Here is a 15,880-nt window from a genome sequence, read left to right as displayed (position 1 = left end):
ATTTACCAATAACTTCTTCCACCTAAAATAGATGTGTCTATATACATGTGTGTAGATGCACACACACATATATATATGTGTCAGGGTGCTAAGTTAGAATACAAAGGATTTATGACTTTAGAAATATATATTGTAGAATCCCGTTTAAAAACTTAACATTAAAATGTGATTAGGTTTATTAAAAAACTCAATTTTCATGATGCTTCTGAGGTTTATTTGTTAGGTAAAGTGAAATGCAGTATACCAGTACAATGAAAAGCCTGGTACACCTTTCTCAAAGGCCAGGTGGAGTTTTAAGATGCTCAAACTTGATAAAATCCAAGTCACTAAGCAGGCACGTTACCTGGTGTGGGGCTAGCTTTTACCATTGTGTTGTTGGGATTGGAGGGGCTTCAAAACCATTGCCTGCATTTTGGTTTGAAGAATTCCATAATACTTTCACAGTTCTCAAACTTTTATGAGCATTCAGAACAGTAAGAATCCAAACATCCTGAATCCTAAAGGCACTCCTGAAGGGTGAGGTGCACTAAAAAGGACCAATAGCATTTTTTGCACTCAGTAAAGCATACAGGCTCACACCGAGGAAGTTCTGTTTGATTTTAGAATTTAAATTGATTTACTATCTTTAAAGGGGCAGACATAATAGAGCCTTCCCCACCACATACTCTTCCCTCCCTCATCCCCACACAAGGGCACACCCCCACCCCCCAACACACACAAAAACACACCCACCCACCCCAGGACAGATTCACTGGGTTTGCTACCCTCTTTTCTTCATCTACACAAGAGAGCAGACTCATTTTCTCAAAAAGTGTACGCTCAGAGGCTGGTACTGTCTTTCTCTGCTAAACAGGTAAGGACACGGGATCAAACCACACGGAGTGGATGTTTTAGATGTTTCCTGCGAACTACAAAATGAGCTATTCCAGGGCTTGAAGAGGATCCATACCCTTAACAGTTTCTTGGGTTCCACTGCAGATGAGATTGGCAATTGGGATCCCATTATCAGCTGCCATATACTTATACAGAGTCAGTGTCTAAGACATAGATTGGAATTTCCTGGGCTCTGTTTCACAAACGTTTTCAAACATATTCCATTGATTCATGAGACAGAGATCAACCACTGTCATACCGCACAGGATTTGAGAAGGTCAAAGGACTTTTCTTTACGGGACCTTCTTCAAAACAGTGCTTTCCCATATATTGCCATAAAATAAGGCTAGTCCTTAGATTATGTAGATTATACCCATTTTGATAGGACCATATGAACCTGAATTTGAATCAGGCTGGAAAAACATAGAAGATACAGTAGCAGCTATTAAGGCCCAGAAAGAACAGGTGGGCTTACACATTATTTCCTTGAAAGGCAGAGATAAGCCTGTAAGACAAAAAAGGTCAGGAAATTTTCACTGTATGAAATAATTCTAAGTAAAACATTCTGACATATTTACATACGGATGAAATGTATTTTGAAATGCACTCGTTCTCAGATGCTAAGCAAAATGATAAAAATATATTTCCCTCCTTAAGACTTGGTGCTTTTAATATACATAACAATTCTATTCATAACAGTTTAAAAGTTTAACAGTAAAGCTAAATACAAATGTGTAACAGACAAATACCTTTTTTTGTACACTACTTTCTTTTTTTTTTTTTTTTTTTAGATGGAATCTCGCTCTTGTTGCCCAGGCTGGAGTGCAGTGGCACGATCTCTGCTCACTGCAAGCTCCACCTCCTGGGTTCATGCCATTCTCCCGCCTCAGTCTCTCGAGTAGCTGGGACTACAGGCACTCGCCACCACACCCGGCTAATTTTTTTGTATTTTTAGTAGAGACGGGGTTTCACCGTGTTAGTCAGGATGGTCTCGATCTCCTGACCTCATGATCCGCCCGCCTCAGCCTCCCAAAGTGCTGGATTACAGGTGTGAGCCACCACGCCCAGCCTGTACACTACTTTCAATCTATCAAGCACGGTATCTGCTGGTGCTAAAGAATGTGCAATGAATTTTTTTTTTTTTTTTTGAGACAGAGCCTGGCTCTGATACCCAGGCTGGAGTGCAGTGGCGTGATCTCAGCTCACTGCAACCTCCGCCTCCCGGGTTCAAGCCATTCTCCTGCCTCAGCCTCCCGAGTAGCTGGGACTACAGGTGTGCACCACCATGCCTAGCTCACTTTTGTATTTTTTAATAGAGACAGGGTTTCACCATGATGGCCAGGCTGGTCTCAAACTCCTGACCTCGTGATCTGCCCGCCTCGACCTCCCAAAGTATTGGGATTACAGGTGTGAGCCACTGCGCCCGGCCAAAGTATTTTAACATAGTTTAAAATCCTTAAATTCTACTTAAATGGCTGAAATGATATGGGCTCTTTTACAAAAGTTTCTAGTGTAAGCTGAAGTTCTACAACTACATGCTCTTTCAGAAGGCAGTCTGTATCAGAATGCAGATGTATCTGATCTCATGTGATGATTGCAAAGGAAATAACTAAGCAAATCTAAATTCCACTCTAGAATTAGCTAAAGTTTTGATTAAAAGGAGGAGTTTATTTTGAATTAAATTAGTAAAGACAGTGAGAAACCTGATAGGAGTTAACATGAACACACACACAGGGTTTGGTTGCAAGTAGGCCATGCTAACAATTCCACTGGGATCTGACTACTTTCTCCTGGTAGTATCTTATTCATGAAAACTACAACAAGATGTCAATAAGACAACATATTAAAGAAAAAACAAACTCACTATCAGCAGGAACTCTTAGCAGAGGAGGCTTTAGACAGGTTGGCTGATACCTATGCTTTGATTTATAGTGAGCTGATAGTTACAAACAACTGAAAGTGACAAATTGGTTTAAAAGTATCCTCCTCCAACCTTTGACATTCCTTGTTTCTGTGGAATGAGTATGATGAGCATTATGCTTATTCCTAGGCTGAACATTGAGTTTGATGTGTAATGAACTGATAGTTGTTATGAACTTCTAAGGAAGATTTAAGTTACACCTGGGGGTTAGTTTTCTTAAAAACATGGTCTTTAATGCTACTTCATGCTTAGCAACAATAACAAAGCTTTTAAGGACTTATACTGGCCACAGTCATGACACTTTGAGCATCAAAAAGAACATAATGGATTGAAACCCATTAAAACTTTCAAAATTCACAAGACCACCATCACACCAGAAAAGGGAAATCTAAAAAAACCCCACTAATTTGTCACCATCTAATAAACCAGTTATTTACTTTGAAGTTCATAATTAAATGAAAATAATAAAGCATTCAACCTGCCCTGCTAGTAGAACTATAGGTGGGTAAGGATGACCAATAGCTCAAGTGGAGAAGGGAAAGCTATAGTTCACATAGAACGATCAACTAATAAACGCAGAAGAAATGAAAGAACTAGACAACCTACTCACAAACCTTAATAAAGTTAATGATTTAGCAAAGAATTACCACCCAATGTTAAAACTCCTGGTAAATGGCTAGTGGGGGACTGGACATTCATTCAATGCCAAAGGAATACCACACAGCTAAGTCTGTAGTCACAAAGGGGAAAATCTAACTGGAGGATCAGACTCATGCTGATCCACTCATCTAGCTTAGATCACTAGATCAGTTAATGGTACATCGATTAGATATTACGTGTTTTCTGAAGTGATGCGATATGAAGCATGTATCTTATCTATGATATAATCTAGCACAAAATGCTCTAATTTGAATCTATAAAGGCTTTAGATATAACTTTCAGATTGCAGGTAGTAAAGGCAATATAAAAATAAGTTAAACAACACCATGAAAAAGCATCTAGGCAAATTCACAAGACAGGATTCTATAGGACAGCTGCCCCAGTCTCTTTAACAAGTCAATGTCATAAAAAAGGAACCGTGCTAGATTAAAATAGACGTAAGGGACTTTAAAGGACATGACCAGTTGCAATGTAAGGTCATAGAATGAATATCAGTTTGCACAAACCAACTGCAAATTTGGGGACAATTGGGGAAAATTAAATATGGTCTAAGGCAAAAAAATGTGCTGGAATGAGAAAGTGGAGATTGTTGATTAAAGAAAAATCGGTTATAAAACACTATAGATGTAGTCTTACTTTGGTTAAAAATGTAAATGTATATGCATGGAAAAAGATCTGGAAGGACATTAAGATGTTAACAGTGGTAATCTCTGGTGGAAATACAATGTTTTATCTTCTTATTTTTGCTTGTCTATTTTTTCAAAAATGTCCTCAATGCATTTATATTGCTTCTATAATAAATAAAAGGTTATTTTAAAACAAGAACTTCTAGAAAATTGCAGTTTCTTTCTTCTGTTACATAATTAATTATAGACAGTCTGTAGACCAACAAGTACAAAAACAAAGAACCACTAATTATCTGGCGACAGCACATCCTATTCATAGGTTAAAAGTACTTAACTGAAATAAATTTTTCAGTGCTTAGCTTACAAAGAGAATACTAAAATGTAGCAGAAATGCCTCTCCATAATAAATGCAGGCAACAGGCCAATTTATCTTTGAAATATTCAATTAAAAAAACACAAGTACGATACATCTTGCTAGGCGTCATTCACCCTCCAAATCAAGCCTCGACTACTAGTATTTACCCTTAGGAAAAAAAAAAATCTAGTGTCTAGTATTTAAAACGTGTAAATTATGAACTTCACGAGGGGCTTATAACCCCATCCTAGGGTGAGGTCCTCATCTATGCCTCAGGAGTGGCAGGAGTGGCATTGGGCTCCAAGTCCTCCTGGGGAGGGGCAGCCAAGGCTTCCTGTTCAGCAAGTGCCTCTCTACGTTGGCTGCCTAAAACCGCATCATGAATGCTGTGGAACAGCAGCTCCCATAGGGCAGGATTTTCAAAAAATCTATTCCGAGTGAGGTCATTCACAACTTGTGCTATTAAAAGAAGAAAAGAAAATTAGTCCACACTCTGGGTATCAGTCTTCAACAATTAAAAAAAGGTAACACTTCCATATAGTGCTTTTTTTTGTTACTGCTTTTTTTTTTTTTTTTTTTTTTTTTGAGACAGAGTCTCACTCTGTTACCCAGGCTGGAGTGCAGTGGCGTAATCTCAGCTCACTGCAACCTCCACCTCCTGGGTTCAAGCACATATAGTTTAAATGTTAAAATGCTATAGGAAAAGTTTCACTCCAATTCCTGTCTCCACCCATCATACCCGCAATCCCAGGAAACTACTTTCTGGTGTGTTCTTCCAGGATTTCTCTATGTAAATATAAATAAATGCGTATTATTTATTTCTCACTTTTCTTATCCCCAAAACAGCATATTTTATATATTTGGGGATAAGAAAAATGGGAAATATATATATACACACACATACACACATATAAATATAAACATATATAAATATACACATACATACACACACATATATATATACACACACACACATATAAAAAGTTGTTTTGGGGATAAGAAAAGTGGGAAATAAAAATATATATATTAATGTTATAAATATAACATATATATCTAATTCTGAACCCTTTTTGCTTAATTTTTTATCACTACATCATATTCTATTGTATAGATGTACCCAGTTTATTTAACTAGTCCCTTTTGTTTGGTACTTGAGTTTTTTCTTTTGTTTTATAACAATGCTGTGATGATCAACAACATACATGTGTCACTTTGAACATATGCAGCATGTTGCTGGATTTTCTGTGTCGAAAGGTAAATGCACTTATAATTTTGAAAGCTAATATCAGTCTGCCCTCCATAGGGGCTGTTGCATTTTGTGCTACCATCAGTAAAGTCTGAGAAAGCCCGTTTTCCCACCATATGCCTATGGAGCATGTTGTCATTTATTTTTGATTTTTGGTAATCTTACAGGTGAAAACTGGCACCTTTATGGAGATTTCATTTTCAAGCACTTTTTCTATTATTAATTTTTTTTTTCTTTTAAATAAAGATGGGCTCTCACTATGTTGCTCAGGCTGGTCTTGAACTCCTAGGCTCAAGTGATCCTCCTACCTTGGCCTCCCAAAGTGTTGGGATTATAGGTGTGACCATCACACCCAGCCTCAGGCACTGTTTTACTTTTTTTTTCCTTTTTATGAGACATCGTCTTACTCTGTCACCCAGGCTGGAGGGCAGTGACGTGATCTTGGCTCACTGCAACCTCCGCCTCCCAGGTTCAAGTGATTCTCCTGCCTCAGTCTTCCAAGTAGCTGGGACTAAAGGCATGTGCCACCAAGCCGGGTTAATATTTTGTATTTTTAGTAGAGATGGGTTTTCACTGTATTAGCCAGGATGGTCTTGATCTTCTGACCTCAGGTGATCCACCGGCCTCAGCCTCCCAAAGTGCTAGGATTACAGGTGTGAGCCACCATGCCTGGCTCCTTTTTTAAAAATTCTTTTTCTTTCTTTTTTCTGGAAACAAGTTCTCATTCCTTTGCCCAGGCTGGAGTGTAGTGGCGTGATGTTGGCTCACTGCAACTTCTGCCTCCCAGACTCAAGACACCCTCCCACCTCAGCCTCTCGAGTAGCTGGGATTACAGGCATGCACCACTATGTCTGGCTAATTTTTGTATTTTTAGTAGACGGGGTTTTGCCATGTTGCCTAGGCTGGTCTTGAACTCCTAGGCTCAGGCAATCTACCTGCCTTGGCTTCCCAAAGTGCTGGTACTAGAGGTGTGAGCCACCACACCCGGCCTCAAGCACTGTTTTAACCAAAATGTAATATAAAACAAAAATAGCAGGCAAAGTATTCCCAAACCACTGGACAGACAAACAAGCAACCTGAATGATTATATGTAACTGTTTATGGCAGCCATTAGATAATTGTTACTGTAGTAATGTATATATTATAATTACTATATTTATAGCAGCCATTAATACTATAATAAACGATGGCTTCTTGGCTCCTTTCCTCCAACTCCAGTTCAGGAGGTTGGCACAAGTAACTTGTAATATGAATGCCTCCATGTGGCTAATTTCAAAGCTGGCCTTAGAGTGATTTTTCAGAGGAATAATTTTCATTTTTATAAAATAATTAAAATTCAGGACATTTCCAAGTGCAATTGTTTAAATAAGAGAAACAAAACTGAAATATTAAGCTTCACCCCATCTTAGAGGTATACTCACCACTGCATCCTGCTAAGTATACATATATACCAACGTCTCCATATTCTTTTACAATCTGTAATAATGTTGAAATAAAGTTTAGTTTCTCTTTACTCTGTGCCAGATGAAAGTCTCTTTTTACCATTGTTTTTCAGTGATAGAAGACACTCTAATTCATTCACTTGAGCTACTTTGCTTCAATAATGATGTATTTTGAGCTAATCAATTAAAAATAATTTTGTATTTCTTTTGCTTTTTATGTGGGCAGTGATAATAAGGGGTAGCAAAAATACTGTTAAATTTTACTTAAGTATAATAAAACTATTATATTAACTTAAAAATATTATAATTTTAAAATTATAAACAAATTTTTTTAAGAGACAGCATCTCACTATTTTACTCATGCTGGTCTTGAACTCCTGAGCTCAGCAATCCTCCTGCTTCAGCCTCCTGAGTAGCCCAGCATATTACAGCAATGTTTTCTAAAACGAATATTCTTGTAGCAATAGATATTAAAATATTTACAGATGATGTTATGACTGGGATATGTTTCAAAATAAAAGAAGAGAAAGTGGATATCAGCTATAAAGGAAACCAGATTGACCATAAGTTGATAATTGTTGAAGCTGAGTGATAGTTCATGGGGGTTCAATATACTAAAATCTTTACTTCTATATATTTTTGAAATTTTCCATAATCAAAAGGTGATAAACGGCAACAGAAGAGAATTTTAAGAGTTGAGAAGAAAGCCTAGTCCACCTCCCTGATTTTGCTGATAGTATGACATTGGACATAGAGGTGTTAAATGACTTGTTCAAGAGGATGCTTACCCCTGCCAGAGTTTTCACTCCAACAGAATCAATAAAATTGACTTGAGTGAAATCCAAAATGACAGTGTGGATGTTATCCCCTGGGGGCATAAATCTTTGCATTTCCTCAGGAAATGTGCTTTTGATCACTATTGGGGGATATTTTACTTCACCATCCTCTTCTTCCGGCTTGGTAGCATCTTCTCCATCTACTTGTGCATCCTGTGTCAAAAATTAAACCAAATCAGAATTCTATGAACAACTCACATTTCTGGTTGTGAGAAAGATTTATAATGGAAAATCTACCCTTGTATTCTTAAGCTACTGACTCTACCAGACCCCTTGTAAAATATTTGTCATATTCCAGCCTTGTAACTGAACAAAAAAAGGATGTATGTATAACTTTCCATTTTAACTCAATTTATTTTCTCTTTTTCCTTCTCCTCCTCTTTCTTTCTTGTCCAACAAAATCCACTCTCCTCAGTTATCTATCCATTTGCCGCTAACTTCTAAAATAGTTCCATTAACTTTAGTACGACGGCTCACACACTAGCATGCCTGAACAGCAAAAGCCAGCCTTTGAGCTTTTTAAACTACCAGCTGAATCAATCTACGACAAAGTGCTAATGGTAAAATCTGTTAAAGTACTGCCTAATTTTTATTTTTTCAAATGATGTTTCCTTACTTTTTTCAGAAACATCCTCATAACTGACCTTATCAGGTGCCTATAAAATATAGAGGATACTTAGGTGGTTTCTAAACCTTCCTCTTTTAGTAACTTCATACTGTGTTTAAACTTCAGTCATGAGTAAAGATGGAGGTCACTGAAGAACAAAACAGAAGGGAATATTTCAATGAAAAGACCACTCACCGCTTTGACAACAGTCGCGTTGGCCATATTTGCATTTCCGACTTCCTTAGCATACTTCCGCATGGCCTTTCTCCTTGCTCCCATGATGACTGCTGGGTTCACTCCAGTCTTTACAGAAGAGCAACATAAGCAAAATCACTTCATGGCGCTCAGAGACCCACCCCAATGCCACTCCCTTTAAATCTCCCCATTTAACTGCTTTCTGTGTCAGGTTATCACCCCAATCCTTGCACTGCTTTTCCCTCAGAGGCATTAGTAGCCTTTCTTATTCTCAGTCTTTATTCAAGACAACCAGAAGCTAAAGTATTAAAGATAATTTTTAGAGCAGTCTTTATCAGGCTCAGATCTGTCAGGTTGTTATATTTAAGACACTCTGTGGGTTGATAGGGAGGTTTTCCTATATACTGGGTGGTGTAGGGTTGAGTTCTAAATATGACCATAGGAATCTATATGATCCCAAGAGTAAGAAACCTAAACTTATTTTCTCACTTTTTCTTAAAATTTTTTTGGAAAGTTATATATATATATATATGATAAGAGAGAATGAACAATGGTGATGGCTGCACAATGTTTATGTACTTAATGCCACCCACTGGACTATATATTTTGAAAATGCTTAAAATAGTGTATTTTATGTTATGTATCTTTTACTACAATAAAAGGGAGAAACAAAGTGAAAATGAAATAGTATATACAAGGGTATTCTAGTGATCCTTATATCCCTGTCAACCCACAAATCCCATCCTCAGAAATAATCAATTTCTCATGACTCACCTTTCGTTTTAATGCATTGCTATACAAGTCACTATTTGCATAGTAAATTGGTGCATTTATTTGAAATATTTTTATTCCAGGAATTTCTTTCACCTGAAGAGTAAAATATTGCTGAATTTAACACATGGAAATATTTCAGAATGAAAACTGCATAGCCTCCCCACTCCAAATAGAAAATGAATGCAGAAGTTGCTAAGGTCTCCTTTTCAGGGCTTAGCTAAAATAGTGTCACTCTAGCGCACACACACACACACACACACACACACACACACACAAAGGTAAAAAAAGAAAAAAAAGTCACTCTTATCTACTCATGCTCTGAACAGAACTGACAGAGACCTTTTAAACATGCACATCTTTCCATTTGTTTTAAAAGTCAGTCTTTGTTTTATTTTTACCATTAAACACAAAAAAGAAACTGAAAAATACTCAAAAACAGAAAAGAAAATGGATAGGAGATGGAAGGCTGCTGCCCAGACTGTGAGAGGCAGGCAAATAAAGTGAACAAGGATCCTAAATGGACACAAGTGAAACTGAGTGAATATTTGATCAAGAACCCTCGTGGAACTCTGGGAGGCAGGCTGGAAACAAGTAATCCTGCATATAATTCTTTGGATTGAGGAAAAAAATAGCAATTCTAACACCTTTACCTTAGAGTGAATTTTGTTTCCTCATTTTCTACTACCTTAGCGTGAGTCTGAGAATTTCTTCCCAAGCATAAGACAAGACAGACAGACAAAACCAGTTTTAAAAGATTTTGTAAAAATCTTTGAGATTCCACAGAAGAAAAGAACATTCAAAATCAAGGAAATCTGAAGCCATAATTTTAACCATTAAAATGAAGTGGGGGAATTCCACAGCCCCACCACCTACATTTTACATGGTTAAAATTATTTTACCATTGGTTTACATTCATCAGAAAAAAACCATGCACACACAAACCATCCTTTCAGTTTCAATACTGTATAAATATATACTTTAATTTCCACAATATATACTTATTCCCATTAAAAAATGAGGAAAAATAAATATTGGAAATTGAGTAGTTAATGCATAGTATAAATTATAAAATTGAATCCATACAGTAGATCAAAGCTCAGACTTTTCACTTTGACCACTATGTCTCCCACCTTACCCCTACTTTTTGTCCTGGGTAAAAATGGTACTTAGCCAAGCACATCACATGCTTACAACCTTTTTAAATGATAGAAAAAGGTCCTACCTCCTCATATGCGTCTATATCAATATACACATCAGTTTCAGGAAGCTGTCCAAGGACTTTGTAGCTCGGACTGAAGACAGAGAGTGTTAAATACCATTGTGTTGAGGCACAGCGTGTGATTTCAACAGGAGGTTGTGTATGTTTGCGTCAGGTTGGGGTTTGCTAGTGCATTTGGGAATGCTTGATCCTTACATATTATGTCCCCAGTGCCATTCCAAGCCTAACACACCCCACACACATCACACCACATACACATCACATGCCACACACACACATACATACCACACATGATACGCACACACCATGTACATCTCATACTACACATATGCATCCCAATACCTACCTCACACACCACACACATACACAATACACACACTTACAATGCATACATACCACACACATATATACACACAATAAACACACACCACACATACAGAATACACAATTACATGATATACCACACATATACATACACACATGCATACATACCACATGTATAATACACAATACCTCCCACATGCATACACACACATACAATGCACACACACCATACATACATACCTCATATCACACACAATATACACACAATATATTACACATATACACGTCATACACACCATAGATATACTACACAATGCACACATCCCACATGTATACACACCATGCACATACATACCACACATGTGCAATACACACATACCACATGCACCTCATACCACACACATGCTCCCACACACATACACAATACACAATGTATACACACCCCACATACCATACATACACAATACACACATCTATACATAATGCATGTATACCACACACATACATACACACAATGCATACACACCCCACACACATGCACAATACAAATACTTAAACATAATGCATACACACCACAAAGACACACAATACACACACACCAGACATACACAATATACACAATCACACCATATACCATGCATACACATCCACACATGCATACAAAACACACACATACTACATGGCACACACAATACCAGACACAATACACACATACTATATACTTCACACCACACACACCCCTACATACATATACACACACACACATGCATACACACCACACATGCAATATATAATACACACATCACACACATACATGTGTACACACCACACACATGCACACACTACACAGGCAATACACATACATGCACACACATGCATACATACCCCCCACACTACATGTCACACAATACCATACACAATACACACACCATATACCCCTCATACCACACACACCCCCCCACATACATACACACATACACACCTGCATATACAACCTTCATCCCACATACATACACACACACACCTGCATATACAACCTTCATGCGAGACACAATACACACCACACACATGCATACACACACACAATACACATACATACACATCACACACTTATACACGTATCACATACACCTCACATATAACATCACACACACACACACATCACGTATACCTCACACCACATACACAATGCGTATCACACACCCTATACCTCCCCTCCCTGCAACACCATACCACAAATATGATCTGGTCAGGACAAGACTCAGGCATTTAGAGGTGGAGGCAACTCTGAATATCGCAGAGTTCAAGTTATGCCAGGGATATATGTAACACAAGTTCTCCTCATGCCACTCAGTAGACAGAACTGTCTTTCTGCTCTAACTCTAAAGTAGGAGAGGGAATTTTTGTTTGTTATTAGCAAGAATCACTGACTCATGGTAGGGGAGTAGTCAACTGAGGGCGTGGGGAGAAAATGAAAATCTCAAATTAGCATAGAAGTTTTCTTAATTTACTCTGAATGGATTTTAAATATTATTTTTTGAGAGTCCTAATTTCTTTTTTTTTTTTTTTTGAGGCAGAGTCTTACTCTGTTGCCCAGGCTGGAGTGCAGTGGTGCAGTCTTGGCTCACTGCAACCTCTGCCTCCCGGGTTCAAGTAATTCTCCTGACTCAGCCTACCAAGTAGTTGGGATTACAGGTGTGTGCCACCACGCCCAGCTAATTTTTATATTTTTAATAGAGACGGGGTTTCATCATGTTGGCCAGGCTGGTCTCGAACTCCTGACCTCAAGTCATCTACCCACCTCGGCCTCCCAAAGTGTCAGGATTACAGACAGGCATGAGCCACTGTGCCCACCCCTAATTCCTAACTCTTTGTAGGACCACCTGGCTCAAATTAGACACTGTAATAACGACAGATACATCTTGAACACCTGTTATTCTATCCTTTGAACAATGCTACTGGGCACTATTAATAATTAATATTATAATAATAGTTAACATTATTAACAATCCTGCTGTCATGTAAATGAGCAATTGAGGCTCAGTGGGATTAGGTGAGTTGTTCAAGGTGAGAAAGCTTGGCAGAGCCAGAATATGGCTCAAGGTCTTTGATTTGACATTCCACAGTTTTGCTACTATGTCCTGGTGCTTCTTAGCATGAATGTCAAAGTACTTTGTAAATTAGAATATACCACACAAGTGTTGGCTATTTTGCTGTATAGATTCCCTCCATAAGCATTCAGAGAACACAAATGATGTGCCTGGTACTAGACTCCAGGAACATCACTTTTACAGACAAGACGCTCACAGTCTAGTGATATCTATGGACAAATATGGTTCTGAGGACTGATACTGTAGATAAGGAGTCAAGGCTCTCAGCTGAGTTTGCAATTATGAGAAAACCTCTAAGAGACTCAAAGTGCCGTCCATGTGTTGCAATCCAGTGCCGCAGGGGAGGCAGAGCAGGAGATAGGCACATGGATCACAAGTACAAAACTAGCTGAGATGGACACATGCAAGGTGCTGGGGAAGGATCAGAGCATTGCTGTGGGTACCCAGGGGAAATTGAGGTCCCTGACTGGGCCTCAAAGGATGAGGATTTCAAATGTAGAAGATGAACAGGCCTTCCTGATGATCTGCAGTGCCCTGGCACACCATTTCTGCAATACTATTGCTCCCAGTGAAGGCCAAGTCCTCACTACTTCCCTAATGACACCAAGAGCAAGAAAGTCTCTTTTAATGAAATCCCATGGGGTTTTATTTGGCTTTTCTTATGCTTATCACACTGTACCTTGCTTACACCTGTTGAGGCACTTACAACTGTGTATTCTAAGTCTTTAAAAATTTACTTTTGTTTTATTATTTGCTTATTTCTTTTTTAGAGATGGGATCTTGTTCTGTGGCCCATGCTGGAATGCAGTGGCCTGATCATGGCTCACTGTAGCCTTGAACTCCTAGGCTCCAGTGATCCTTGTGCCTCAGCCTCCTGAGTAGCTGGGACTATAGGTGTGCACCGCTACACCTCGCAAATTAAAAAAAAAATTTTGTAGGTTGGGTGCAAAGTCTGACACCTGTAATCCCAGCACTTTGGGAGGCTGAGGTGGGAGGAACACTTGAACCCAGGAGTTCAAGACCAGCCTCAGCATGATGGTGAGACCCCATCTCTACAAAAAATTTAAAAATTAGCCAGGTGTGATGGTGTGTGCCCATCATGGGAGGCTGAGATGGGAGGATCCCTTGAGCCCAGGAATTCAAGGTGGCAGTGAGCTGTGACCGTGCGACTGCACTGCAGCCCATGTGGCAAAGTAAAACTCTGTCTCTAAAAATAATAACATAAAAAATAATTTTTTTTTTGGTAGAGGCAGGGTCTCATTATGTTGTCCAGGCGGGTCTCAAACTCCTGGCCTCAAGCAATCCTCCTGCCTTGGCCTCCCAAATTGCTGGGATTAGGGGCATGAGATGAGCCACTGTGTTTGGCCTATATTCTAATTTTTTGAAGATGGATTATGAAATGCTGATTGAGGCCAGGAGCGGTGGCTCACGCCTCTAATCCCAGCACTTTGGGAGGCCGAGGCAGGTGGATCACGAGGTCAGGAGTTCAAGACCAGCCTGGCCAAGATGGTGGAACCCCATCTCTACAAAAATTACAAAAAATTAGCTGGGCATGGTGGCAGGTGCCTGTAATCCCAGCTACTCAAGAGGATGAGGCAGAGGCAGAGGCAGAGGCAGAGAACTGCTTGAACCCGGGAGGCGGAGGTTGCAGTGAGCTGAGATCACACCACTGCACTCCAGCCTGGGCGACAGAGCATGATTTTGTCTTAAAAAAAAAAAAGTGCTGATTGAGTCAGCTTCTGGATTTGTAAAAACTCACATCTGAGTCATTGCCTCACCACGTACTGTGATCTTGGGCAAGTTACCCAATCATTCTAGACTTCAGCGTCCGTATCTGTGAAACAGGGTTGCTAATTGTCATTGGGTTATAAGATTATATGAAACGACACAAAGCATTGATCTTTGCACAGAGCCACGCACACAAGTAATTATAATAATTTGTGCCATCCTTACTTCATTGTCCTTATTAACACCATCATCATGATAACGTGTTTGTCATCCTTAAGACAATGCAACCTTTGAGGGGAAGGACCATGTCTTATATACTGCACTGTCCCTAGAGTCTAGCATCTCCCTGGGAATATAATAGGCCTCAACAAGTATCTATTTAGTGAAATTATAATTTTTTAAATTTTATAATGCTAACCAAATTGTGAGCTTTGGGGGACAGAAGCTGAACCTCTGTCACATTTATAACACTTGCAAGTGCCCGAGTTCAGGAACTATCTGCAGAACGATGTGATTTGTCTCTTTTTTTTTTTTGTTGTTGTTGTTGTTGTTGTTGAGGCAGACTCTCGCTCTGTCGCCCAGGCTGGAGTGCAGTGGCACAATCTCGGCTCACTGCAAGCTCCGCCTCCTGGGTTCACACCATTCTCCCGCCTCAGCCTCCCCAGTACACCTTCCACTGCAACCTCTGCCCCCCAGGCTCAAGTGATCCTTCCACCTCAGCCCTCCAAGTAGCTGGGACCACAGTGTGCACCACCATGCCCGGTTAATATTTTGTACTTTTGGTATGGATGGGGTTTTACCAGGTTGCCCAAACTGGAGTTTTTTAAGTTTTTTTTGAGATGGGCTCTTACTCTTTCATCCAGGCTGGAGTGCAGTGGTGTGATCTTGGCTCACTGCAACCTCAGTCTCTCAGGTTTAAGCTATTCTCCTGCCTCAGTCTCCTTAATAGCTGGGATTACAGGT

At 39.3% G+C, this 15,880-nt stretch overlaps 1 protein-coding gene across 3 annotated transcripts in view; it reads right to left on the bottom strand.

Annotated features, from left to right (window-relative positions):
* The window catches only part of SLC26A5 (solute carrier family 26 (anion exchanger), member 5), a 90,128-nt gene that overhangs the window by 17,967 nt on the left and 56,281 nt on the right, over positions 1–15,880 (bottom strand). For 2 of the 3 annotated variants that reach the window (XM_011985183.1, XM_011985188.1), the window contains 6 exons: positions 10,758–10,827; positions 9,536–9,628; positions 8,762–8,869; positions 7,912–8,112; positions 7,103–7,157; positions 4,506–4,894 (listed from right to left, as the gene is read on the bottom strand). In XM_011985183.1, the coding sequence (XP_011840573.1) occupies positions 4,701–4,894; positions 7,103–7,157; positions 7,912–8,112; positions 8,762–8,869; positions 9,536–9,628; positions 10,758–10,827 (721 nt within the window). In that variant the 3' untranslated portion in view covers positions 4,506–4,700. Of the gene's footprint in view, positions 1–4,505; positions 4,895–7,102; positions 7,158–7,911; positions 8,113–8,761; positions 8,870–9,535; positions 9,629–10,757; positions 10,828–15,880 lie in introns of those variants that run through there. The other variant, XM_011985196.1, reaches the window with a different exon arrangement.

This window comes from Mandrillus leucophaeus, unplaced genomic scaffold, assembly GCF_000951045.1.
Source record: "Mandrillus leucophaeus isolate KB7577 unplaced genomic scaffold, Mleu.le_1.0 Scaffold1068, whole genome shotgun sequence".
Taxonomy (NCBI): domain Eukaryota; kingdom Metazoa; phylum Chordata; class Mammalia; order Primates; family Cercopithecidae; genus Mandrillus; species Mandrillus leucophaeus.
This window is presented reverse-complemented; position numbering and strand designations above follow the sequence as displayed.